Raw genomic sequence first — 26,730 nt, forward strand, 5'->3', positions numbered from 1 at the left:
ACTGCAAAGAATCAACAAAATATTCAAATTTCTATATAGTTATTAACTTGAATGTGCAAGCAACCAAGATGACTGATTCCCAATCCAACCAAACATGGAATAAGGTCAAACATTTTTGAAGTACACCGTGATATCTCTGACAGTTATTGCATTTTTTTTTTCTAATATCGTTATCATATTAGTATGATATGACTCTACTGATTTTTTAAATTCGGTTTAGTTTCACGTAATTTCCAGATTGGGTTTTGATCATTTTAGTTTCGTTTTTATTGTTTAAAAGTATTAGTGTTAGTTTGTCTTCTTAATTATTACGGTATGAAGGGCAGATATGGCAGAGGTTAGATTTAGCATTACAGTAAAAACATGGAACTTTTGAAAGCAGTTGACTCATATCCGAAGTTTCACCAAACACATTCAAATAAACTGCCAAATACTAAAACTAAAAAGATTTCCTTTTTATTTTCTACTTTATTCTAGTTAGTTTTCCAAATTGGAAAAATGCTTTCGTCACATCTAGTCTTAGTTAAAATATTGCAATCTTGGTTTTTGAGAAGCTGATCTTTAATATCATAGTGTTTAGACATCAGTCAGTGTCAGAATCAGAGTGTGAATTCTTAAGACCAAAAAATGGCTGTAAAGTCACTTACCTTGACCTTTAACCACCAAAATCTGTTTTTTTCTCCACGAGTTTAAGTGAAGAATTGTGTAATATTTGAAGAATTTTCCACCGGAGACAAAAGAGCGGAAGCAATCATTGACAGAAAATCCCAATGACATAAACAAAACCCCATCCAGGTAGCGAAAACGATTTTTAAGAAGTGAAAATGTGACAATGTTTAGTCTGTGATGAAAGTAAAATGATGTCTCAAATGAAACGAACAAGCATTTGTCATAAATATAAAACATTTATTGCATTGGCAGTCAGTGGTGTGCATAAAAGAATCGATTCTATACATATTTCACTGAATGAAATCCACACTGGATCAAAAAAAGAGCTTGCCAGCATTTCAGTGACCAAGTCTCAGTCATTACAAAAGAGCTGCTTAGCCAAAAAGAACATTTAACTACAAATTTAACTTATACAAGAAAAGCAATACAATATTAGTGTCTGAACTGTGGGTCGCTGAAGTGGTTCCTGGAATTATTTACAGTGGCTTGGCAGATACATAAAGGAAGTGATGCTATAGAGTGGTTTGGTGATTAAACATGAAAAAGGAAGTGCGTGAACTGATGCACAAGCATTCACTTGTCTTGCATTTTCTCCAAGATGGGAACAATCATATCAAACTTGGGTCTCTTGGCTGGGTCTTCATTCATGCAGAGCCTCATCAGCTTACAGATGTGAGGGGAAATCCCCGGGGGAATGGTCGGCCGAAGACCCTCGAGAGACACCTGTTTATATTGGGGCGGTGTTAAGTAGAAAAGCTGCACGTGTTTGTAATGTAATGTTGAAGCCTATGGGCAGATAAATACTGTGTCAACTTACTTTCATGCCTATCTCCATGTGTGAGAGATCAGCAAAGGGGACTTCTCTGGTAACGAGCTCCCACAATAACACAGCGAAACTCCACATGTCTGCAGATCTTCTGTTAATGTCCTCGGGCTTCTTCTGCAAAGCTGAAGAAAGAAAAAAAAACCCATAAACATAAGCACTATAACTTAGATCTTCATTATGTAACTTTACCAGGTAAAACAGCACGACTGCTTCTTAATTGGTACTAAATTATACAGCGCAGTTTCCTCCTGGCTGAAAGACTCATAAAGTCGAAGGAGGCATTTAGTGAGCAGGAAGCAGGAGGGAACAGTGAGTGAGCGAGGAGAAAAACAAAAGGGAATAAATACCTTCAGGAGCCATCCACGCTGGAGAGTACATACGACCAGGACACTGGAAGGACAACTTAGCATCCGCCATACTTATCCTGGCGGTCATGTCCTCATCAATCTGTAGACGAATTACATCTTGTGATCACATCTGATAATAAACATGCGGATATCTAATGAAATAAAAGACAGCAGAAAGGCCTCTCACCATGATGTGCTTACTGTTGAGGTAAAGCCGCGAAACCATTGGTTCTAAGGTGTGGAGGAAAGCCATGCCACTGGCAATGTCCAGTGCAAACTTCACTGCCTGGCTCTGGTCGACCACGAGAGCTGAGGGAACAGAAGGCAGAAGTAGGATATGGGGTTTAATTAAGTGCCATGATACCAACATCTAAATGTCACTTAACTGACTAGCTGACATGAATGAGTGAGATGGGGGGGAGTGAGAGAAATAAGAGAAATAAGTGAGAGAAAGACGCATGCACAAATACGTTTCTTTATCCATAATGTATGAAGCCACACAGCGTCATCCACAGTGGCAAACCTGCCGCAGTCTTAGCTCTTTCAGGCTGAGACAAAAGACAAATTTGAGCCTTTTCATTTTAACGCATGCACACATTGTCAAATGACTTACTGGTGCCCTGGTGTAATATGTTGTAGAGGGATCCGTAGGGCATGTAGTGGGTAATGATTATAGGGTGAGGGGATGGCGGTGACTGACAGGCCCCAAGAACAGGTAGGATGTTTGGGTGAGAAAAAATCCTATCAAGCCACAACAGAAAAAAAAGAGAGATTGTGAAGTGTTTCTAAATATTATTTAATAAATAGCTATTTATTCTAAGCTCAAGATGGTCTGTCTGGGATAAGAAGAGACTAACAGAGAAGAAATGGCCTCAAAGTTTGGTCTGAATCACGAGAATGCTTTGCAAATCCACGAGAAACCACCCCACCATTTGTGTCACCTTTAAAGTTAAGCCCAGCAGCAGTGTTTTTGCATTTCACTGTCACCTATTTTTGCAGTACATGAAAGAGCTTATGTTGCCTCTAATCTTCGGCGCACGCATAACCAGCGCTTTGATGATTGCATCAAGCACAGCCAGGACGTTCCTACTGCGCACTCAGCCTTCCTGGTGAGGTTTCTTTGATTTGGCCTGCTCAAAGGATTCTCTCACCTTCTGTTCTGGTCATTTTATCCCGAGGATGACAGAATTTATTAAAAGTAGATGAGATGGGAATGCAGTTTTGCTCAGGTGATTTAATACTATTCAGAGGACGCTTCAGAATGCTGAAGTCATTCTGTGGGCCCGCCTGGGCCCGTCTTAACACGTTCTGCAGGGTTCGACGGTTATTGCACGATAAGTTCATAACAGAAAACAGGATTAGAAAGTAATGCTTGAGTCACATTGTGAAGGGTCTGGTTTCATCTTATAAAAGAGGTTCATGTTTGCTGTAGAACCCGACTTAGCAAAAATAAAGGGTCCTCTCCTCCATTGCATAAGAATCCTGCACAACATCCTAGCTAATCTTTGACCACAGACTTCACCGGCGGTTCATCGCGGTCATCTGTACTCTACACGAGGACTGTGTTTACCAGTGCATGGCCACCAGGCCAAATGTCGACTGATTCTATGTAACTCAAACAGACGCTAAGCCGACTCAAGATAAGAAACTGCAGCACCAAATGTATTTGCCTCAGTTTACATAAACACGCAGGCTGACAGCATGTGACCCTGTGATGTTTGCCCATGATCCATGACACGAAAAGCAGAGGTGAAACAAGCTTAATTCAAGAATTAAATTATAAAGATAAATTCCCAGGATATGTTTTTTTTTTATTTAAACTATCTCATTTAAAGCTTAAAGCTTAAAATTATGCATTATTAGGGCCAAGATACAGTGTGAATTTAACACCACCAAACTAAGTCACTGAACTGTATGATACATGCAGTGTTAGTGCCTCCTGGAATATTTAGCTTTATGATAAATATGATGACTCCTTGTGCCGTTTACCCACCCAAATTCATAATACAATTGTCCAAATATGGTGAGTTCTGGCTCAAGAATTATGGCAAAGGTCATAAGAGTCGAAATGTAACTCCACAAACCAGTGCGTGCTGTAACAATGGCTAGATCCATCTTTCATATACAGTCAATGCAATGGAATACCGATTCATTGTTCGGATACCACAAGAAACACTGCTGCCCCAGACCCACCACTATAACCTTTCTCATTCCTACAGTACGGTTATTTGAATCACCTCAGTTTAGGATGTTCCTCGTTGAAGTCTCTGCTCTTCCTGGTGGTCCAGTCTCTCACTTGTAGCACTTTTACTACAATTTCGTCCCCTTGCCACCGACCCTGCCATAACTACAAACAGAGCGCATGGTGTTAAACAGCCGGGGAGCTGAAAAAGACTGGCACGCAGCAATAAAAACAGAGTGCAGCTAACCTCTCCAGACTGGTTTTCATTGATCTTTGCCAGCAGCGAGAGTTGCTTATAATCGATACCAGCCTGCTTGTTGAGGGTGCCATTACCTACAAGGTCAAAAACATCGCTATTATTGCAAACATTCTGCTTTGATATGATGATTGGCCCCTAGAGTGTGGAATAAATGCTACTCACGGGGTCGTGTCCGCATGGTGCCCTTCCAGAAAGTTTCCTTGTATGGAACTTTGATCAGACTCTGGCCCATTTTCTCTGCCTTTTCTAAAAAGAAAACAACAAAAATTAAGAATGCATAATTATTTCCTTTTCAAAAAACCCCTGTTTGTCTGTTAAAATATCCAAAAATAGTCCCCTGTAGCACCTTGTAGCAGCTGTCTTAGGTGAGGCTTGGCTTTGTCCAAAGGTGTTTGTCCATACCTATTGCATATACACACCTGGGCACCACTGGCCACCAGGTCCTAAAAGAAAAAGTGGTCAAACAATGTAATGTGCACAGATTAGATACTGAAGAGCTTCACAGAAAAAGACTGCAGTGACCATCTCTGACCAGAAGAGGGAGCAAAGAGATAATGGTAAAGTAAAGAGAGAGCATCTGTGTATGGGTATATAGTAAAGTATTGCACCTCGGCCACTTCATCCTGGCCCCAGAAGCAGGCGTAGTGGAGCGGGGTGTTCCCGTGCTCATTGACTGTGTTGGGGTCGGCTTTGCACTGGATCAGCTGCCATTAAAAAACAAAAGGGCATAATGATAAATAAGATTTGACCCACCTAAAAAAAAATAAAACACATACACAGACCCACTGATTAACAACACTGTATCTGTATCTGGGTGGCTTTGGTTCAGGAGAGCAGGTCATCTGCTAACTGGAAGGTTGGCAGTTCAGTCGTTCTGAGTTGATCGGTATGTAAATGTGTGTGAATGTCAGATAGCAAGCACTCAGCTCTAGAAAAAAAGTGCCTACGTGAATATATAAAGTGTATTGTATAAAGCGCTGTGTTTACCTTGGCCACGATGTCTCTGTGTCCATGACTTGCGGCGAGATGCAGCGGCGTATCGTCGCCACGGTTCATCACATTTATGCGGGCACCTCGCATGATGAGCATGTCGACAACGCCGTTCTTCCCTTCCCTGCACGCCCAGTGGAGAGGGCTGAAGCCGTGGTCATCACTAAGCCACAGGGCAAGCACAGTACGGGAAGCAAAGAAGACATACTTTTACTGTAAACTTACTTTATAAAGTCTGACAAGTATATTTTCAGTTGATGAAGTGTGTGTCACTGTGAGGTGATGACATTCTTGTTTCGCTGAACTGCATGTAGGAGGATGCTGGCGGCCTCTGACAAAATTGTACATGTGTGGCTTCCTCTATGACATGGAGACACCCAGGTTCTCACACACAGACACACACACACACCAACTGCTAATCTTTATTTAGACTTAAGCATATGCTACTGCACTTTTCCTGCAGCCTATACTCCTCTGGTGACTCCTCTGATGACTGGCATGTGATAAAAATGCCAGTGCAAGCTGGAATAGCTACTAACATATGTAAAGGCGCAAACACTTGCAGCACTGCACTCTAGCAGCCTGCGAGGAGCCCAGGATATCACCTCCATGTGACTTGGCCCTCTTTCACCCGTTTTGCTTTACCTGACCCCAAGGCAGCTGCTGGGGATTCTCGCAGCTCGTTGCAAAGCCACAACCTCTTCACTCTATTTAACAATAAACCCTAAGAGAGCTTGTACAGCCCGTAGGAAGTAGCTCCAGAACTAGGTTAACACTTAAGTGAAATGCCAGTTAGGCACATTCTGTCTGTTCTGATCCAGCACTGTGTGGACAGACAGTGCAGTCTAACCAGCCCTTTGGGCTATAAAAAGTAACAGAAGAGAGAGAAAAAAACTCAGGAATGACAGGGTGGAAAAAACACAGTGGAATCCTGAGCTACACATTCTCTCTCTCTTTCTCCTCATGTCTCTTTATGTCACACGTTTCCAGGGGGCTGATCTGAAACAGCTTTTTTGTTTGTTTGGTAAAATGTTTGTTTCTAAGTTCCCTTTCCTTTTGTACCAGATGTAGAGGTAAAGGAATTCCACTAACATGTAGCACATTTCCCCTGCCGACACATGACGCTTTAATTGCACATTATTAGATATTCTAAAGGTAAAAACAGGCCTGACCGCATAGCTGAGCTTCCTCAGAGTAAGAGCCAAAAAGGAGGCCTCCAGCATAATGAGTGGCCTCTCAAATGTTTATGCGGGACTGCAGAGAGCTGTCTGGGTAGCTCTGTCGGCGAGGGCTTGGCCCTGTATGGAGCTGAAACAGAGGAAATGGTCTTGGCTGTTGCGTGGTTGGCTAGAAGCTCTGCAGCCCTCAGAGGCAACGTCAACAAACTGCACATATATGGCCTGACCAAAGAATGAGATAACTGAGATCTTTAGCAGTGAGGTCTTCTTGCTCCTTTTGAGGAAAGAGATTTTTGGAAAGGGCAGATGTTGACGGGGCTGCACCCTTTGATTAATATAAAATCATCTGGCAGTAATAGTTTGGATTTCACTTTTAATCCCAAAGTGTGGCTTCTTTAAAAGTAGCTGTTTTTTAAACACAACACACTTCTAGAGGGGCAAATCTTAAGCTCTCTGAGTCACGTAAGTTACTGTGAAACCTCCTCTGAACCCATAAGCAGTTTTTGGAAATGACCTCATAAGAAGAAGGGGGGGAAAAAGTACAGACTGTAGCTTAGTGATGCTCAGCAGTACGTGGAGTTGCAGAGCGAGAACAATATGGAAACTATGTGACCAGCTCCAATGCGCCAAAGATCACCTTTTTCTAATGCACACCAGCACACAAAAACACCAAAGAATCATTTGCTTTTAATACAAATTCTTTAAAAGTCCAGGTCTCGTTGCACAGGCTTCAACATCACAGCTGGATTCAGCAGAAAGTCCAGCAGCAGTCCTCTTCAAAGCCTTGTCTGTTTGAATGAGTGTGCACAGTTATCTGCTTACCCCAGGTTGAGGTCATTCTCCGTGTTGTCCAGCCACAGACGAACAGCCACAGAGTTGCCCTCTCTGCACTGTGTGAAGATGTCATCCATGGGTATGCTGCAGGTTCCGCCTGGTTTAAGCTCAGGATCACAGAGCCTGTAAGAGGTTTTATTAATAGGTTTTCACCCCCTCACACTTAAAAGCTTTGCACACCTTCCAGCACATTATCAGACATCACTCACTTTTGAATCTAGATTGCTATCAGCGCTATTCTGATGGCTGACTAGTTTTAAGGTCCGTGGGCGCCTTAAAAATGATCAAAATGTTAAATTCACTATTTTTGCTGCAAAAATATCCAGAAGCCAGCAGAATATAAAGCCCCCACGTTTCCTCTTGGCTTCATCTGCCTCCGTTGAATCGGATGGGCTGGCCTATTGGATCACTTTGAAAACTACTGTAAAAAAATGTTCAAGTTCAGTCAACAACGAAGCTTCTCGGGTTTGTTGTATGTTTAGGAAAAGTATGAACTGTATAGAAAAAAAGTTTTCAAACCTTTTACCAGCTGGTGAGCGATCGATTTCTTGTTGGTTTCTTTTTCCCCCGCGAAAGTCTGCCGTCTCCTCAAATTTAAGAGCAGGGAATGGTCGCTCCGAGTCCACGCCCCGCTCCTCAGAGCTGATGTGGGCTACAGCTGGAGAGAAGTTCGAGGAGGTGTCCGCTACTGGCAACCATATCCCGGGACACCGAAGCACCAGCGCTCCCTGCTGGAGGCAACGCAACCATGCAAAAGCAAGCAGGGTATTTAGATGTTCTGAGGTCTGCTGAAGCTCATCTTGTAACCAGCAGGTTGCCGGTTCGATCCCCAGCTCTGTCTGTTTTGGTCGTTCTGTCCTTGGGCAAGTCACTTCACCTACCGCCTACTGGTGATGGCAGGTGGCAGGACTAAAAAACTATCTACAGCAGATTAACAGTATCTGAAAGAAACACGGATGAAAAGGCCACACTATCAGTCATGGATTGGCCTCCCCAGAGGTCGGACCTCAACATTGGGAAGCAGTTTGAGATCATGTTGACAGAGAATGGAATCAAAGGCACCCAACAGCCAAAGAAGAGCTTTGAATGTCCTTCAAAAAGCCTAAAGAACTGAAGACTACTTAAAGAAATTACAAGAAAACTTATCTAAGAGAGTTCAAACTGTGTTGAAGAATGTGGCTCAGGGGGTCAGGGGGTTGGGAAGCGCATCTGTAACCGGAAGGTCGCCGGTTCAATCCCTGGGCTCTCTGTCCTGGTCGTTGTGTCCTTGGGCAAGACACTTTACCCTACTGGTGTTGGCCAGAGGGGCCGATGGCGCGATATGGCAGCCTCGCTTCTGTCAGTCTGCCCCAGGGCAGCTGTGGCTACAACCGTAGTTTGCCTCCACCAGTGTGTGAATGTGAGAGTGAATGAATAGTGGTATTGTAAAGCGCTTTGGGTGCCTTGAAAAGCGCTATATAAATCCAATCCATTATTATTAAAGAATAACCCAGTAATTAATGTTGGCTAATTATGAATTTTCATAGCATTTTAATGCATCACAACAGGATTATATATGTATACAAATTAAAACTATTAAGTGTCATAGTTTCATAAACTTGGTTGTTCTTACATAGATTTATTTATTTTTTTTGCCAATTTCTAACTTGAAAAATAACAAAACAGCAAGATTTATGTTCTTCAGTTACTTAGTGTTTTTAGGACAAATAACTCCCTATGGCAACGTGAAATCCCCTCATCTGTTTTAACTAGCTTGTTATTGACAAGGAATGTAAATCTCATTGGCTCCCTCTCTGCAGCAGCAGGGCGGTGAAATATTGTGGCAAAAAACATTTTCTCCAAACAACATCAATAACTGGAACCAAACGTCTTCATTCACAGCCATAAGAACGCACAGTTGCTGGCTGTTTATTGCGGCTCTCCTTCTGGATTTAGAGGGTGTGCAACACAGATTGTGCAAACACAGGAAATGATGGGGAGGAGGGGAAGATGATGATATGTGACAAAGGTCGTGAACTGCCTTCAGAGCTACACAAGCCAGAGCACGTGGCGTTCCCCCGACTGTGTTCAGACACCTGAACAGGATGAAGGCGGGATGGCCTTTAATGTTTTCAAACCATAAAAGTAACGTTCTGTCACTGTTATATTTTAAAAGCTGTCATTTTTCAGAGAGGGTCATCCTACCATTTTATAACTTACACTACATACTACACGCTGTACTGTTAAACTGTGCAATTCCAAAAAACATCTGTCTTGGCTAAGCACATCTGGGTAAACACCAGATTGGTCTTTATACCAGGTGTACGATTGTGCTTTGATTTAGAATCATGCATTTATTGTTGAAATCCCCGGCTTTTTTTTTTTTTTACTCAGTCCTTTTCACTCCCTGTGTGTATATACACACACAACTGCATTTAATCATGAGTAACAACCAAACTCTGACTCTTTCTCCTGTAGTGTGTCCTTTGTCCCATCTCTCTTTGTTCTCTTCTCTTTCCCCTCATCCCAACTGCTACTCCCTGAGCATAATCCTGCTGGAGGTTTCTTCCTTTTAAAAGAGTGTTTTCCCTTCCAACTGTCACCCAGCGCTTGTTTTTAGGAGATCACGTGATAGTTGGTGGTTCTTTCTAATAGTTTCGGGTACTTACCTTACAATATAAAGAGCTTTGAGGCGACTCTTGTTATGAATTGGCACTATATAAATAAAATTGAATTGTAGGTACAGATGCACACAAACACACACATGCTGTCAAACAACTCTCATTAGCAAACAACATCACCTTTTATGGGTAGCCTTTTAATGTTAACCTTTTACAATTTTTTCCCTACTGTGTAAGAAGTCACCATAAAATTACTGCACAATTGAAATTCCTATCATGAATGACATTCCTCCTCCTCATGCCTTTTGATCAAAATGATTCATATAACGCTCTTGATCGATAACTGTGTCAAACCTGTAACATGTAATGCCTTTCATGGTCATTAATTGACTTTAGATTCATCTATTGCTGACTAAGGAAAAGGAAAAAAAATGCTGACATTTGGTTTCATTTGGTCACAAGATATCAACTATACCCTATTTATTAGACTCTTTTTGTCCTGATAGGCTCTCTGATTTAGATGCATCTTCTGATAAGTATGTAGAGTTAGATGACGTAAACAGTGCCGGAGAGCTGGCAGAATCAATCTGGCCACCAGCTACTGAAGGCTGAGAAAATCCTCCTGTATATGAAGGTCCAATGCCAGCTTTATCAAGCACTGGAGCATTTAGCGTTTCATTTGTGGGAGTGAGCGGTGTGGCAGCTGATAATTTGAGTTCTGAGGACACAGACGCATCCAGCTCAGCTGGAAGTGGAGATGAGGTGTTGGGAGCATGATGTGTTGCTGAAATTTCAGTCCCAGCAGCTCCAGATGCTGCCTCTTCCTTGGCATTCTCTGCAGCTTTGCTCTCCAGCTCCTCCATCCGCCGCTGGACCATCCGAGGCATCAGCTGCACATAGGTGCCCATTAAACGATGGTTAGATCGAATGAGCTTCCCTGCACAGTTGTCCACACAGCGCTCCTGGAAGGCAAACAGCAGTCAGAGGTAGAAAGCAGAAAACTACAGTATATTGTGATCACACAGTATATATGCATTAGTAGGCAAATGTGTTATCCACATCCTGGCTGGGACTATTTTTAGTGGTTTGACTGGACTGAAAATATTCAAGCTGCAACATAAAACTGGCTTCTTTATTGCAGGTTAAATTCAGTAAGGGCCTATGAATGCTACAAAGTTTCTCTTTCACAGAGTAGGGTCACAGGCAAAGTCCTCTCTGTCAAAGATGTTACACAACATCAAATGTGTTTGTAAATACAATAAAGCAGCATGACCAGGATGGACAGATTTAGAGATGAGTATATTAAAGAGCTTAGATTTGGCAATTTGGAGACGAAGTTAGAGAGGTAAGGTAGAGAAGGTTTGGACATGCATAGGAGAGATAGGTGATATATTGGACAAAGTTTGTTGACGGTTGAGACAGTAGGCAGGAAGAAAAGAGGAAAATCCATTGACCACAGAGAAAATTCATGGATATAGTGGAGGAGGGGAAAGGTTGATGTGACAGAGGACGATGCTAGGGGTAAAGTGAGATGAAGGCAGACGATCCGCTGTGGCGACCCCTAAATGGAACAGCCGACAGAAAAAACACTTGAAAGAAATCGTGTTGAGACGCAGAACACGGCAATCAAACAATACCACCACGTAGCCGACACAGTAACTGTGATCTTCGCTTTTCCTACCTCGTCCATTGTGAGGTTTCTGTAGTTGAAGTTGCTGCTGCATCGCTGGAAGCAGATTTCAGTCATTCGGTTGTAAACCAGAAGAAAATCCCGCAGCTGAAAAACATACACTCACACTCATCATCCAGCCGTGTTGCTGATTGGGTTATAAAGCAGTGACTTAAAGTGACTTACGTTTCTCAGCTGTTGGTCAGGATCCATCATGGAAATTTGTCTACTTCTAAGCTAATATGTTAGCATGAGCGGTGATCAGCTGCGGTACTGAACAAATGATCCCACTTTTAGATTGTCTGGGTTGGGTGACGGTACAAATCGACAAGATATAAGTCACATATAGGCTTTAACAACGGAATATTCGCATTTGAAATAAGCGCACCTGAATAATTCGCAACAACTGCATGACATTCACATGCACGCTGCCATGTTGGTTACGAAGATCGTCTCCGCCCATCAGAGGCTTCACTACGTAGTCTGTGAAAAAAAAAGTTTCCATTTCCGGCTGGTTAGAAAAAAAGTGAAAGATAACATGATGTTTTTATTTTATTTTTTTACATTTTTGTTATACATTCTTATATTTCGTGTAAATTATCTACCATCATCTCTCTGCCTGTTTGCTACTGTATTTTACTAGCATAGTAGCATTGGGTTGCCGTCTGAAAGGTGGAAGACCTAAATTTATGGTTTATTCAGGTTCGTGCAGGTAACCAAGGTCGTAACCAAACCATGCTATTTAAACTTAATAACAGAAATGAGTTGTTGTACCGTAGCGAGCTTCCTATCATAGTTTGAGAAAAACAGCCGAGAAGCTAGCCAGTCTCTACAGGTAGGCCGCAAGTGGATAATATGACCCTTCACTGCCTCAGAACAAACCACTTTGCTACAATTTAGTTTTTCTCTCTAAAGAACTATGGTTGGCACTCATTACTTAAATTAGTACTTGTGAGTAATCACTACTTAAAAAATACTTAAAAATACAGTATAACTTAACATCCTTTAAAAAGAACAAATCAAAAATAAATCTCCAGCGGCACTTATTACATAAAAATACTGACCCTTCAATTTGTTTCTTTCTTTTAAGGTCTCTGGTTGCTACTCCTTTGTGCAACTGTATCTGCTGGTAAGTACTTTATGTACTGAAAATAATATCCTAGATTGTTATGGCAGTAGTTACAAATGTTAGAATTTTAGCATCATTTGTGTATTATGAGGTTGAAATACTACAATCTGAGTTCTGTTGTTTATAATACAAAATAAGGTTATGTTCTTTGAAAACAGTATACTTGGCCTTATTATTAAAGATTTAAAAAAAATAACGCGTTCATAATAATATTGATTATCCTTGATTGCAACCTTTGTCCGTTGTAACCATTGCCAAATAAATTTAGATGACTAATAGCAGTTTTACAAGGAGGTGGAACAGATTAGAAAACCCACTTACAGTTAAGTCCATAGGTTTTTGAACAAAGTACTTTTTTTTTGCTAATATTGCCTCTGTCCATCACCACAGTGGGTTTTAAATCAAACAATCAAGATGTGATTACATTGAGGTGCGAACTTTTAGCTTTAATGTAAGTGCTTTAACAAAAGTATTGTGTTAGTTGTTTTAAAATTGCATGCATTTTTATACATAATCCCCCATTTTCAGAGGCTCAAAAGTATTTTGTAATTGAACAAGCTAACATAATTTAAAAAATTATGACTAGTTTTTAATACTTGGATGGATGTCAACATTTACCTGACGTCCAGAACCCATGGACATCACCAAATGCTGCCTTTTCTGTATTAAGATGTCCAGCATTAACCTTTCCCGCAGTCACCTTCAGTGGTGTGCTTTGGATCGTGAGCTGTTTGTCTCTACTGAACTATTCTATTGAATGTCACACTTACTTTAACAGTTGTTCGAAACGCACTATAGAAATTTAATGCACAATTCACAAGCTGCAGTGTAACCCACTTTATATTTCATATCTGTCATGTAATCTTTGTTTCATCTCATCCCCCCTCCTCTCGCTCTCTTCGCACACATACATGAAACAAATAAGCAACTTAAAAATAACACCTGTTCCAATTACTGCAGGTCACATGTGGCATCATAAGCAAACTGTACAATGATAGCAATCTTACAAAGAAACCACATGCCCGACTACAAGCTGAAAGAGAATTGTTGCATTGCTTTTTCATGGCTGAAATTAACCCTTTAAAGCCTGAGCTGTGAAACAATCGGCAGAAAATTCTAATTCTTGAAAACAGAGAGTTTATTGAGCCATCTGACAAATTTGTTTATAAATTATTATACGTTTTAATTTCCATATATGGTGTTTAATTTGTATTGTATTTGCTACATCTGGCATTTCAGTTTAAAAAGTCACAAAAAAACTGTATGTATCAAATACGATACACTAGGCGTTAAGGGGTTGTGATTATGCAACCACAAATTTGTACTGTGAGTTTGAAAGCCAATGTCATATCTTAATTACTACTAATTTTTTTTTTTTACTTTACTTTTTTTTTCATTTTATTTTTTTAACTAAAAAATTAATCTTCTTTTGTATTTTCTGTCTCCTCACAGCCACATCATGCAATTTGCAGATTTTTGCTGAGCCTTGCTGAAAGGCAGATAAATACCTTTGAAAATGTACCTCATTTTCTTACCGCTTGATCAAAGTTAAGTCAGCAGTGAAGCACGATTCTCTGCAGGGTCCCCAAAATGGGCGTCAGCTTGGCTGAGCCATTCTTGTGGACTGCATAATCATTTAATTACTCAAATCATTATTATGAAGACGTTACGTAGTTGAATGATTTCCTGCATTGTCAATGTCCCTTTAATACTTTACTGTAACCCAGTCATAAACTTTGGTACTTGGTTGTATGTTTACTCTAAGAGCATAGTATAAAACAGTACATTTTCCTTTGTCTATGTAAAGATAAGTGTGTTGCCTTTTGCTTCTCATCATGTCATATTAGATTACAGAACACATTAAAAGCGTTATCTCTTTTTTCAATTACACGATTAAGATAGATCTAAAAGCTAAGTTGTCAATTCATACTTATTTAAAGAGTAACTTAGGAAATGCCCACTGCAAATCAACTTAATAGGCTACAGTATAAGATTAATACCCATATTTAAATGATAAACTGCTCCTAATTACAACTGATTCTTTATAGAAGCGTGACTTTATAATTTTGAAAACATCCTGTATAAATGACTGCCTTTATGTCCTCATACATGACAGTTACTAACGGTGCCTGTTATCCGTGAAAAGTTTCTTTTGTGACATTCCCATATGTCTGCAAGAGTTGCATCCAAAATGCCCAAGGGCAAAATTTAATCCATAGAGGGGAAGTAGGCCATGGTCAGCTATTGAAAAACTGTCAACAAAGAGTGGGCTGCAGGCTTCTGACTGCTGAGTTCACTCCATAGCTCAATTCCCTCGGCAGATAGCCGGGCAGTAAATTATCCTGCCAAGGGATTACAGTGAGGGAAATAATCATTTAAGCAGATGGCAAATTAGCTCATATGTGCAATAGATTACTAAAGTAACAACCATTGTCATAACCATGACGTGTGAAATCCTACATGACATTTACAACAAAGTAAGGTGCCCACAGGGAAAACAAAATGTCATCACTTATGTCCCACTTAAAGCTTCCCCCCCTTTTTTGTTTTTACTTCTCTGTTTTTTAAACGTTATCGTCACGTTAATGTTATCTTCACCCTTAGCATTACCGAGAGGCGGTTTCACATATGCTGAGCATGTCGAGTTTTTCAGTGAAACATTCCCTCTCAGCACATAGCCAGCGCCCACATCGTGGAAAACAAATGTAAGAAATAATTTCTTCACACCTTTCTATGAGACATCTGGTAATATATGATGATGAGACATCAAAACAGTGAGAGTTCTTCCATGGCCTGTGATGATTTGGTGTTTTCCTCATCTTTTGCAATAAACTGAAAAATTTCCACACGGGCCTTGACATCTAAATGTCACGCAAAGAGTTTCCTTTTAGCTTTATTTACATTTATTACACCCTCTGCATGAAAGGTACACTTTTCTTCCTCTGTTGCTCAATGAGGAGACCTCATCTTGTCTATCTCGGAGAGGAAATTGCTCAACCCTGCAAGCAGTTTGAATATTTTAGGTGACGTAGTTTCATTTTACAGCTGTAGTAATAGACAGTAGTTTGTTTTTTGCACATAAAATAAAATAAAAACCAAAAAGTATTTTTCAGGTGATATAGATTTCAGTTCAAAACAGTTTGAAACAGTAAAACTTGATATGTTTGTTTAACCGTGCTGGTGACCATCCTGGCTAAAGCTACCAATGAAAGGATCTGTGCAGCTCTGAAAGGTTTCTACTTCTGAAAGCTGTTCACATAAACTCCCATTGTTACACTCTTGTTCATCTTTCATTTCTTCACTCTCTTGATTTCCTCCATCCTCGCGCCTTCGCATACTATTCCAACCAACATTCCTCTCCAGCGTCAGATTCTTTTCTCTTTCCATTTCCTCTGTCTGTTGAGCTATTTGTTGACTGTTGAGGTAGATGCTGCTGTGTGAAACCATGGTGCTGGTGTCTCTGGACGGAAGATGAGCATCCATGTCTGCATCCACCTCCAAGAATGTATTCGGAGGAGGTGTGTGGTGGACTGACAGCTGTTCGGGGAAATGATTTCGTCCCTGTGACTGGCTATGCTGATGGCGATGCTTCTTCTTTCGTTTCTTTGCAGTCTTCAGGTCCAGTGAGGCATAATTCAGGTCATTCTGGAAAGGCTGGTTTCAGACAACACAGACAAAAATAGATTGATTGTAAAATTGATTTCAGGTTTTGCTTTACTCTGCACCGGTTTCTGCATCCTATTTAGTGGCTCCTGTGTATGTTCTCATGTATTTGAGTTTGTCGAGTTTATTTTTAGAAGGCTTCAGGCTTAATTGTGTTCATTGGTTCACAGCTTTATTGACCACAAAGAGTCTCTGGTGTCAGTTGCCTTCCGTTTTGAAAGCACTTCTGTAAGCATCAGTTCAACTGATTTGACTGTTGTATTTTTGCACAAAATGTAAGTATTTAGTTTTAGATTGAGCTGACTTCTTGAGTATAGTCAGATAGTCAGTGCAGAACATTATTATACTGTGTGAAATACTGACAGTTGAAGTCCATTTTATGTCATAATATCTATCTTAGTCTCCTTAATGGTTATAAAATGGTTGTAAAAGAAACGATGTAACTGAACTTAGTGTCGAGTTTGGTCAAAATCATAACTGCAAACCGTGTGCAGTAGGACAAAGTGAAAAACAAGTAAAATGAATTCCTACCATCACAAAAAATAGAAAGTAGAAGGAGGGCACGGCAACTAATCAGTTATTTTTGGTTACAATTGTATCTTCAGTTATGGAAATAAGGTAAAATGTTTATTGCGCTGCATTCCATTTCGCAATTTTGTTCTTGTCTTTTGTAATAATTTTGGCGCGTCTCTTTACTCCAGAGCAGTACACTCTTAAAAGCATCAGGCAGTAATAGATTTAGCCAAGATGATGAATAGTCTTTGTTCAAATTCAACAATCACAAGCGCTCAACAAATGAGCGTTTTAAAAGTAAGCGACTAACTGTGTCAAACAGTAATTATTTTGATATTTCTTCTTTAATTGAGTAGCGCCGACACAGAAGCATAATGTGTCATCCTTTCACATTTTTAAACGCTATCAATCGACGCGCTAATTTTACATGACTAACATATATTTCACAAGTCACATCATCAGCAAGTAAAGTAATCAATGAAAGAAGTGTAAGAATGACAGAAGAACTATATACACAAGTTACAAGTGCCATTCACATACATTAGTGTGCAGAATACTGTATGTAACAACTCAAAGGAACTTCAAAGAACCTGTGAGTTATGCAGTTAATAGAAATTCTGTAAATAAAGATGGAGTTAAATGAGCTTTTTATTAATTTATGAGAGTCTTATTAGGGTATTTCAAAGTCTTTACTGGATCATGTAATAGGAATATGTTAATCCACTAAAATACACTTGCAGATAGATTTGAATAAACTTATGAACAGCACTTACCTTCTTACTTTCTCTTGTGCGTTGCATGGTCATCATCTCATAGCAACCCTCTGCAGAACCTGAAGTAAAACACAAATAATGTTTTCTTTTATTAACAACAATGCCCTTTGTATCATATTTGATACATGAGTTTCTGAGACCTCGTCAACATGATCATACACAACATGATATAGCGAAGAAAAATTGTGGATTTTGTTTTAAGGGCTAATAAACATCTCAGTTCCAAAAAATCAGAATTTTCTGGCTATTTTTTGATGGGTTGGGTCTTACAGGGTTAAACATTCGGACGGAATGCTAATAACAAGACAACTAAATTATAAGTCAACAATTGGGGGGATGTACAATTAAGGCAAATTTGCACATGTTAATCCATTAAGTTTTAGTCCATATTAAAACATGTTTTCCATGTTTGTTTTTGCCAAAAATGTTTTTGTATATATCAGCAAACCATACACAGTTATACATTAAGGTATACAAGTGTTTCTTAATGCTAACGCACTGATTTTGTCTTGTTTTTTTCGAAACGAGTCAGAAAGCAGACACACTCACTTCTTCTCTCTGTGCTGATGTTGCCATAGATTGGATTTTCCTGTTGCTCATGATGATTGTGGGGATTTTCCCTCTGCTCTTGATGATTAAGGTCATGAAAATAATGCCCTTCATTGTGTGACAGGCTTCAAAATATGAAAGAACATTTGGACAGTTTGTTTAAACAATGTGATGCTATTTGCATATTGTAATTTTATCAAAAAATAAAATGAAAATACTCCAGTATCTATTACTGTTACTTACAATCAAGTGTTGTCTATTGGACTAAATAATACATTGCCAACAAAATAAATAAATAAACAAATATATATTAAAAAACATACGTTTCTTCTTCAGAAGTGTGGGGGCAGCAGGATCCATTTTTTTCTGTGTGAATAAAATATGTTGCAAATTTACAGAAAGTAAAGAGTGCGTTAGAAATAACTGTGAATACATTTAGATTACATATCACTTTACCTCTGCACAAAATAGTTCTTCGCTTGATGCAAAAGATCACATTGAGGCATAAAGAGATCGACAGGGCCACAGATAGCAGCGCCACGGCTACAGTTAGAATATCTACTAAGAGACAAAAACAAAATGACCACTAATATTGAAAAATGACACATTTTAGAACTCAGTGTTCATATTTCAAACCTATTTCTTTTCTTGCGCTGTCATTAATATTACAACCCCCTTTCTATGCATCACAGTATCAAAGAGAAAAAGAAATGATTCTAGCATGTTTTCTAAAAACAATTAGATGCTTTAACATTGTTGGACAAATCCAATCACTGATGGTGAAGAGGAGAATTTTTAAGAAAACTACGACCTTGCATACTTTAAAGCCTGATATGGCTACTTTAAAGTTATTAACGTATACAGCTTCGAGTGTTTCTACAAGCGAAGCGTCGTAGGTTTGCTTTTCAAAAGTAATCTTTCCCTCTCAGTTTTGTTCACAACTAGAAATTATTGACAAATTTACATAAAATGCTTTTGCCATGTTCCCACAAGCACAACATGCTTAACTACTGTAGACAAAGAACCATACGATTACATACATATATACACAGACATGATTACTAACTCAGTCAGCCTGGAGTTTTGACTTTTATCTTTTGTCCTGCCATAATCATAACATAACTAGAAAAATATTTTTCTAGTATTTTGGAAAATAGCAAATTATACAGAATTATACTTAGCGATATACGACGTATGTGAGATATGAATAATGTTGTGAAATATACATATTATATATATATATATATAGATATAGATATAGATATAACAGATATGTATAACTTTAAAATTTCTAAAAGGTCTTCATATCCTACCCATATTCCAGCCGTCTTGAAGAAAACGTGTTCTCTGTCTGATACGACTGCTCTCAGGTTACAGGGCATCACGTTGTTTAATCAGTGAGATGTGCAACACTGTAGTCTATTTTTACCCTCCCTCTGTTACCTCGCTGGTATCACGGTACTTTGAAAACTGAATGTTCTTCAGTTACAAACAGGAAGCGAGGTAACCTCATTCTGAGGCACGCAGTCTCAACACTACAGTGGGATACAGAATAATTTCATATAGATCGCTGTATTATAATATAAACATGACAACTGTTTAGAAACGATAGCAACTTTAATATTGTTTGTCACAGTTATAAACAAATACAGTAAAAAACTATCTACAATAAGAAAGCAGAGAATTTCACACAGACTGGTCTGCTCTCAATGTTAGAGTTAAAAAAGAAATAAAGAGTCGAAAAATGGTGAAAACCACAATGTGGTCTTGAACGATAAGCTCACATTTATAGTGTTCTGTCAGCTGTATGCAAGGGCCATTGTTACGTATGCTATGTATATATCAAGAATTTAAATCTTGCATAGACGTAGCGCTTTGTGGTTTAGCTGTTGTGGTTGGAAAATAAGAAAAAAAATGCAGTTGTGAAAAGTTTCCCAGAACATCTACATACGTGAGTGTCTGCAGGGCAGATAAACACAAATGTCGATGGCTAAATAAATATAAGCAGTATCCATTTAAATTGCTCATTAAAACTTAGCAATTCATTAACTCAAAGGATTAAAAAATATATTTAAAAAAACATCAGAGAACTTCACTTGTTAATGTTTATGAAACCCATACTGATTCATATTTTCTTTCATCAAGTGGTTGCTATGTTTCTTTTAGCCATTAAGCCCATGTGGTTTGTGGTTTTAGCCCTGCTTTGTGATCATGATTGTCGCTCTGCGGTACCTGTGGACAACAGGGGTCTTTGATATTAAGACATTTGTAACATTGTTGCATCAACTAAACATACTGAGCTAAATTAGAGAAAATCCTTGGGTTTCTGGGCAGGAAATGCCTCGTCAGACTAATGAATGAAGTATTACAGCAGAAGCAGCATTCCTTTGAAAGATAAAGAAACTATAGAAAGTACACCTTAAAAAGTTCTGTCACTGTGTATGAATTGGTAGTATATGGAGTAAGCAGTACAATATTTGAAACAATGTCACAAGAGAAAAGTAAATAACACAAACACGGTTTAAAAGTCAGTTTAATGAACTTTAATATGCGTTCATTTTCAGCTATTGATATATTTGGGTGCATTTTATACAAAAACAAACAAACAACCCCCCCCCCCAAAAAACCTCACAAAGTATATACACAGAGCCACATTTGGAAAATTTCCTGTGACTGGTTTGTAATGAGTAAAAATAACTTCATTCTGTAACTCTCAACATGACCAAGAGAGGACAAAAATTTGAGTCATTCATATTTGAGTCTCTGTTAAAGAGTTGCACCTTGAAATGGGAAAAGAGTCTGTCAGAGTTTCGCTGTGTCTTATTGCTGTATACTTCACTGGAGGTGGAGGGGGTTTGAACGAAGGCGGCGAATCCAGCCTACAAAGACAGAGTCAGAGTGCAAATATTGACTTGTGGCATTGTTAGACAGTTAGTTGAAACCAGAAAGCATTGAGGCAACTTTTGTTGTGATTTGGCGCTATATAAATAAAATTGAATTGAATTGAATGTGGAGGTATGTATTGTAGGTCATGTGTGTCTACTGGAAAATTTGACAGATATCAATATTTTTGAGGTCATTGAGGGTCACCCAGTGCACGACCCTGTGCAGGTGTGGAGGACGGTTGAATGCATAGATAGTAAGGGTTTTACCTGGTTTTTATAACTTGTCTTCTAAAAAGAAAGCCAGCCACGGCGATCAATACCAGCACCGGAACAATGATTACCACCAACAACAGATGAATCGGTGCCGTATCTAAGAAGCAGATTGTGAGAAGGGAAAATGTGATTATTTGTACAGCAACAGCTGCAGTTTCTAACATATTGATTGTCTTGCTCTGGTGAAACCGAGCAAAACTTCAATAAATACTGATAATAAATGTAAAGCTACAACGCAGAAACTTTCTGCCTCGAGGCAGAGAAGTGTGTCTTACAATCCTCCCCCTCAGTTTGTCATGCAGCATCCCTAGAAGTAGATGCTCCTCTTAATGAGTTTTCTACCTGGGAAAGGCCTCTAGCCGGAGGCTGAGCAATATATGATGAAGATGCAGATGGTGAAAGCAAAGAATCTCTGGCTTTTCAGGTTTTGCCTTTTGAGCATTTATATCTGCTGTTTGCCTGTTTACAAGCAATTTTTTTCCCCAACACTGTGACCTTGCCTTGATATTCACAAACCGAAGTGCTCACTTTGTTGGTAGTCCCCAAAGAAAATGCACCAAATGGTCTAATAGCATCACTAACGAGCTAGAGGCAGACTGGCAATGTATAAAAAAATTCTCACATCGTACCGATACATGTTTAGATGTAAATAAAGTAAAATACTGCGGTTTTAAAACTTTACCCTTATTTTCATTTTCTCCATATTTATCTCCAGATGAAGGTCTTTCAGGACTTTTAAAAATGTTTCCTGTGGTGCTGTATTCTTCTGGCGTTGCTGAGGAAATGCCCTCTGGTTGCTCTGTATGTACCTCAGTCTCATTCCTCATCTCATCACTGGCCGATTCTTGCGTTGAGGTCAACATTGTGCTAGGATAGCCTGATTCTGTTGTCCTCTGGACAGTCGTATTGAACAAATCTTGGGTGTGAGAGTGTGTGGTAGGGGATGCTGTGACAGAGATGTGTGTAGAATTTGTAAAAGAGGTTATGTGCTCATCAGCTGTGATTGTAACATTTGTGGTGTTTGGAGCATTTGTAGCAATGAAGGTGGTCCGATCTGTGTGGGTTGAAAGCTCGGGGGTTGGTGATGTTGTAAGGCTGATGCCTGCTGATTCAGTCAAACCCTGTGGTGACACTGTCAAGACAGTGAAAGAAGAAATAATCCTGTTATCAGAATGTACTGTGCAGATTGGTTGTGTCTTCATATTGTAGAAATCTGTAGTCTATCCATCACATTAGAATCATGCTAGCTTGCATTACTGTTTACAACATACTTCAATCTATTGGGAAATAAACTTAATTGCTTGCTCACCAACACTCAAACTTTACGGTCAGAGCCTCGTATTTAATATGAGATATAGAGCTGTGTGTTCAATGTATTTCCCAAATGTAAAGCTATTCATTGAACCTGCATAAAGAGTAGGGATTATAATTATAGTTGACGAAAACTTTAAATTACCCAATGAAGAGTAATACATCATTAAAACACGGCTCATGTTGGCATTCGGGAGAATATGCATAATCAATACAACTAAAATATTTCAAGTATCTAGAGTTTGGAGCCTTGGGCACAGATTTATGAGGTAACGGTGTTGGCATGAATTTGCAATATCAATAGTACAATGTACAGGTGTTTCTTTTTAATTAGGACAGTTTCTCTTCTGAGTGTCAATTTTAATGCTACCGTGCCTACCCTGATATATACACCCAGAGAGGTTTGATGTCCAATGAGACACAACTGAGATGCCATAGTTTGATAATGTACATTTCTATTAAATTTAGATGAGAGCTACGGGAAATTGTGACCTATTTCGACGTTTTCAGTTCTACATTTGCTGTACTACTCCAATCTGACCAACAGACTGTGCTCTTACCCCATATCACGATTCATAGCTGGTGTTGAGCTACTGTTATAGTGTGCAGTGCGTTGTGTTTGTGTGTTTGTGCTTGTGGTTTGAAACATAGAATGAAAGAACGGGAAGTAAGTTGTGACGTCTGTGTGGCTACTGTTTGTATTTTTTTGTCACGTATTCAAATTCTCATGAGAAGCGTCTACAAAGGATGAAAAAGTAGACAACTGGGGATTATTTTCCTAACTGAGCACAGCCGGCTCACAGCACTCCATCAAACTATTTAACCAGTGGTGGCAGGCAGACCACATGCTGCTTGGTTGTATTGAAATTTAAACTTTTGAATTATGTTTTAGCTGGGTGTATTTCAGTATTCCTTCAAATCCCAATGGACAACCGATTTAAAGCAAATAATTGAGTTTCTTTTTCTTTTTAGTTTTAGTAGTTCCCAATTTATTCCTAGTTCCTTCCACATTCTCATAACATGGCTGGCAGCATCACAATCCTTTGAATCTCTTGCCTTCCCTTCAGCTAATTAAAAATTAAAATTGAGTGAGCTACAGTATAATAACAAAAGTTCAAGTATCAGCTTTCTGGTCCAGTGCAGTTTATTAAGTCATTCAGTCTCTTGGGCCCTCTACTAGATTGCTAATCCAGCCCTCGGGAAATGATGAAATTGAATATGACACAAAGAGGCAAACAGCAGCAATGAACTGAAGACGCTCACCTGTCTTCAAACTTGTGGTTGTCGTTAGCACTGTGACCACAAACTCTTTGCTTCCTGTGTTGACAGTCAGTGTATAAACCCCTGCATTAGCATCAGTCACCCACCAGAGCTCCAGAGATTCAGTCTCTGACAACACTTCATCATTCTGGGGCAAAGCATGATTATGTAGCACATAAAAACCTTTTATTTTGAAAAGAAGTCAGAGTTAAATTCAGTTTCAAATTCCAAGTTTCCTTTACCTTGGTCCATCTGTACTTTGCGTTTGGAAATGATGTGCAGCGAATTGTCACATTTTCTCCATTTTGGACTTCAACAGTGCCATTCACATCACACGTTATTTTAATGTCATCTATTGAGGAAAGCATGAGATTAATTAGATTTGTTGATCACACAAAAAACGTAAAAAAAAAAAATCAACCGACTGAGTGATGTGAAAAGCACATTTTGTAATATGTCTTCTGCCAGTGTTGTGATCACATCTTCAACTGAACAAAAGAGTGTGTTGTGTCGTGTGTTATGAGACAAGTAATATGAAAAAGAAAACTGTCTTTTAGCAAAGCTCCTAGATTTGTTGTTTTCATTCTTACTTGGATTTGCTGAGCGGTAAATAGCTGCTGAGATTGGCAGAGACTGAGTGCTCTGATGCAACCTCAAGTAATGTGAAATATATGCAATACAGCATTAGATAGAAAGATGTTGTGTATTTCTATTTAAATATTAAATCCAGGGTGGTCTACAAAGTCTGGTTTAGGTACTTAAATATGGCTTTGTGTGTACTAGGTTCTCTTACCTTTGATTATTAGCTGTGTTTTAACCTTTTTGGATCCATCAGGAAAGGTGGCCATGTCACAAACATAGATGCCTTCATCCGATTTCTTCACATCAGAAAGTATTAGATGGGAACCCAGGACATCTCTACCGTTCTTCTCAATCTGGATGGTAATATTTTGCCAGAATAGATGGAATCCATAAAATTGGCTGTGCAAACCCAGCTTTGTAGTGTTATTTGTTTCCTTACTCCATTCAATGCTGACAATCTTGTTATCAGTAGCACTTTTTAAAGTGCAGGGTAAGGAAACATTCTGGCCCACTACAGCTTCCATCTTTTCATAATAGAACAACTCAACACCCTGGATCCCTGTCAGACACATCAGATAGTGTTAGAAGTGACAAAAGTCAGGACACAAAATCACTTATACTTTGAAGGTGATAAAATAGACTGCAGTCTGCTGGGGTGCAGGCTTAGGATTATAGTAACACAGCTTGTCACACCAGAAGCCAAAACATATTTCAAAACTAATGATAAACATTAATCTTTGCCAGTATATCATAACCCCCCAAAAACATGTGGATATCCAGAATTACCTTGAATAGTAGAAGCAAGAAGTAGAAGACAGAAAACTATTCCCAATGCATTTCCAGCCATTTTTGAGGTCCCCAAACTCATTACGACAAATCAGACTGTATCCATCGAGCCTGATTGAGGCACTCAGGAAAGGCAGAAAGAGTAGAATGTCAACTGAGGTTAAAAATGGGGCAGAAACTGCGAGACAGGATGGCCTATCTTTACAGGAAGTCGCATAGAGACAGTGACTCATTCGTGTATTATTGAAGCTTTGTGGTAAAAAGAACCTGGTGCAAAGCATACATTTGCAGTAGCATGTGCTTCAGTCACTTCTCCTTTTGTCAGGACTAACTAACAAGAGTCAGACTCATATCATTTTAACAAGAATGATACCAAGGGGACACACAAACCCAAACAAGAAAAAAATTAAAAATGATTTAAATTAAAACCAACTTCTTAATGTGTAGTGTTTGGTTGATACATCAGTCCACTCAGACCTCATCTTTAGTATATCCTTAATACACCACAGATGAACAACGACATGTGACATAATATGTTGTGATATTATTTAATATAACAAAAACAAAATCAAAATGAAGTACAGCGGTTCAGTCTTCCACAGGATTTAGGAGGGTAAGTAGCATGCAACGCTACAAACAAAAAAACATAAGAGCAACATTGCAGACAATTAGAAAAGAGCTCAAAAAGTATGAGGGCTGTTAGGAGAAAACCTCTTTTCTCAAAAACAAACATGGCAGCACAAGGTAGCACCTAAACAAACCACAAGACTTTTGGAACAATGTCCTTTTGACACACAAGGACAAATTGAAGATGTCTGGCCATAACGCCAGCAAGAGTCATGTAGCGAAAACATAACACAACATATTAGTTCAAACACCTCACACCAGCTGTCAACCACTGTGGTGGAGGGGAGATGATTTGGGCTTGTTTTGCAGCCACAGTTCACCTTGCAGTGATTGAGTCAACTGTAAACTCCTCTGTAAACTCAGGTATTCTATAGTCAAATTTGAGTCCGACTGTCCAACACACGATGTCAAGCAACAGGACAGTGATTCAGTGTATTGCAGTGGCCCAGTCAAAGTCCAGACAGGAACCACATTGAAATGCTTCAGTGGGATCTTAAGAGAGCGTGAATAAACAAACGTCTACAAACCATAATGACTTGAAGTAAAGAAGAAATTTGCAAATATTTCTCTATGTTAGGTTCAAGGTTCAAGGTTCTTTATTTGTCACATGCATAGTTATACAAGTATAACACACAGTGAAATGTAACCTGACACGCTCCTCGACATGTGCAAAAGGGGGGGGGGGGTAGAGGAAGAACATTATATATATATAGTATATAGATGAATAGTGTGAAAAAATAATAGTCACACAGAAAACTCGTTTGTCACACAACACAATAAAGTCGCCTGAAAATAAAACACAGTCACAATGTATAATTAGTATGA

General features: G+C 39.2%; 4 protein-coding genes across 7 annotated transcripts; all 4 read right to left on the reverse strand.

Moving 5' to 3' along the window:
- Nucleotides 1-891: 891 nt before the first annotated feature.
- On the reverse strand, nt 892-7,932 carry ilk (integrin-linked kinase). 2 transcript variants are annotated; one of them, XM_086308794.1, is made up of 14 exons: nt 7,805-7,867; nt 7,495-7,706; nt 7,274-7,408; nt 5,271-5,436; nt 4,892-4,987; nt 4,630-4,726; nt 4,446-4,529; nt 4,272-4,357; nt 4,080-4,189; nt 2,456-2,583; nt 2,030-2,151; nt 1,843-1,942; nt 1,487-1,617; nt 892-1,392 (listed from the first exon to the last, which is right to left on the reverse strand). In XM_086308794.1, exons 3-14 carry the CDS (start codon nt 7,360-7,362, stop codon nt 1,243-1,245), a joined length of 1,359 nt encoding a protein of 452 aa, XP_086164920.1. In that variant the 5' UTR covers nt 7,363-7,408; nt 7,495-7,706; nt 7,805-7,867; the 3' UTR covers nt 892-1,242. The 2 variants fall into 2 exon arrangements, with proteins under 2 accessions (XP_086164920.1, XP_086164919.1); XM_086308793.1 differs by lacking the exon at nt 7,495-7,706 and having other exon boundaries at nt 7,805-7,932.
- A 2,131-nt stretch (nt 7,933-10,063) lies between these two features.
- Nucleotides 10,064-12,039, reverse strand: timm10b (translocase of inner mitochondrial membrane 10 homolog B (yeast)). Of its 2 annotated transcripts, XM_086307481.1 has the most exons (4): nt 11,943-12,039; nt 11,741-11,856; nt 11,567-11,662; nt 10,064-10,847 (listed from the first exon to the last, which is right to left on the reverse strand). In XM_086307481.1, exons 2-4 carry the CDS (start codon nt 11,768-11,770, stop codon nt 10,362-10,364), a joined length of 612 nt encoding a protein of 203 aa, XP_086163607.1. In that variant the 5' UTR covers nt 11,771-11,856; nt 11,943-12,039; the 3' UTR covers nt 10,064-10,361. The 2 variants fall into 2 exon arrangements, with proteins under 2 accessions (XP_086163607.1, XP_086163606.1); XM_086307480.1 differs by having other exon boundaries at nt 11,741-12,027.
- Nucleotides 12,040-13,059: 1,020 nt separating this feature from the next.
- On the reverse strand, nt 13,060-19,620 carry LOC147320663 (uncharacterized). Of its 2 annotated transcripts, none has more exons than XM_086307483.1 (6): nt 19,495-19,620; nt 18,638-18,742; nt 18,505-18,547; nt 18,182-18,306; nt 17,633-17,691; nt 13,060-16,337 (listed from the first exon to the last, which is right to left on the reverse strand). In XM_086307483.1, the coding sequence occupies exons 1-6, from the start codon at nt 19,496-19,498 to the stop codon at nt 15,852-15,854; spliced, it is 822 nt and encodes a 273-aa protein (XP_086163609.1). In that variant the 5' UTR covers nt 19,499-19,620; the 3' UTR covers nt 13,060-15,851. The 2 variants fall into 2 exon arrangements, with proteins under 2 accessions (XP_086163609.1, XP_086163610.1); XM_086307484.1 differs by having other exon boundaries at nt 18,638-18,739; nt 19,495-19,610.
- A 248-nt stretch (nt 19,621-19,868) lies between these two features.
- On the reverse strand, nt 19,869-25,411 carry LOC147320664 (uncharacterized). Its single transcript, XM_086308795.1, has 7 exons — nt 25,279-25,411; nt 24,704-25,051; nt 24,153-24,262; nt 23,914-24,058; nt 22,022-22,471; nt 21,334-21,436; nt 19,869-21,060 (listed from the first exon to the last, which is right to left on the reverse strand). Exons 1-7 carry the CDS (start codon nt 25,358-25,360, stop codon nt 20,931-20,933), a joined length of 1,368 nt encoding a protein of 455 aa, XP_086164921.1. The 5' UTR covers nt 25,361-25,411; the 3' UTR covers nt 19,869-20,930.
- Between the last annotated feature and the right edge of the window lie 1,319 nt (nt 25,412-26,730).

Source organism: Aulonocara sp. 'chitande type north' Nkhata Bay, linkage group LG10 (genome assembly GCF_057382095.1).
Source record: "Aulonocara sp. 'chitande type north' Nkhata Bay isolate Kocher_YH1m ecotype deep benthic linkage group LG10, A_spYH_male_GT1.1, whole genome shotgun sequence".
Classification (NCBI taxonomy): domain Eukaryota; kingdom Metazoa; phylum Chordata; class Actinopteri; order Cichliformes; family Cichlidae; genus Aulonocara; species Aulonocara sp. 'chitande type north' Nkhata Bay.

What these genes read in the sequence shown, in the direction of transcription:
- ilk (XM_086308793.1), bottom strand. Translation starts at nt 7,362, where the DNA reads ATGGATGACATCTTCACACAGTGCAGAGAGGGCAACTCTGTGGCTGTT. An exon ending in GAGGAACATCCTAAACTGAG is followed by an intron (nt 2,584 to 4,079) that starts GTGATTCAAATA and finishes GTGGCTTGATAG; the next exon opens with GATTTTTTCTCACCCAAACA. An exon ending in ACATGGAGATAGGCATGAAA is followed by an intron (nt 1,393 to 1,486) that starts GTAAGTTGACAC and finishes CAATATAAACAG; the next exon opens with GTGTCTCTCGAGGGTCTTCG.
- timm10b (XM_086307481.1), bottom strand. Translation starts at nt 11,770, where the DNA reads ATGATGGATCCTGACCAACAGCTGAGAAAC. An exon ending in CTGACCAACAGCTGAGAAAC is followed by an intron (nt 11,663 to 11,740) that starts GTAAGTCACTTT and finishes TATGTTTTTCAG; the next exon opens with CTGCGGGATTTTCTTCTGGT. An exon ending in GAAACCTCACAATGGACGAG is followed by an intron (nt 10,848 to 11,566) that starts GTAGGAAAAGCG and finishes TTTGCCTTCCAG; the next exon opens with GAGCGCTGTGTGGACAACTG.
- LOC147320663 (XM_086307483.1), bottom strand. An exon ending in AAGAACTATTTTGTGCAGAG is followed by an intron (nt 18,548 to 18,637) that starts GTAAAGTGATAT and finishes TTATTCACACAG; the next exon opens with AAAAAAATGGATCCTGCTGC. An exon ending in CACACTTCTGAAGAAGAAAC is followed by an intron (nt 18,307 to 18,504) that starts GTATGTTTTTTA and finishes CATATTTTGAAG; the next exon opens with CCTGTCACACAATGAAGGGC.
- LOC147320664 (XM_086308795.1), bottom strand. Translation starts at nt 25,360, where the DNA reads ATGAGTTTGGGGACCTCAAAAATGGCTGGAAATGCATTGGGAATAGTT. An exon ending in TCTTGCTTCTACTATTCAAG is followed by an intron (nt 25,052 to 25,278) that starts GTAATTCTGGAT and finishes TGTGTCTGACAG; the next exon opens with GGATCCAGGGTGTTGAGTTG. An exon ending in AGACAAGTTATAAAAACCAG is followed by an intron (nt 21,061 to 21,333) that starts GTAAAACCCTTA and finishes CTGTCTTTGTAG; the next exon opens with GCTGGATTCGCCGCCTTCGT.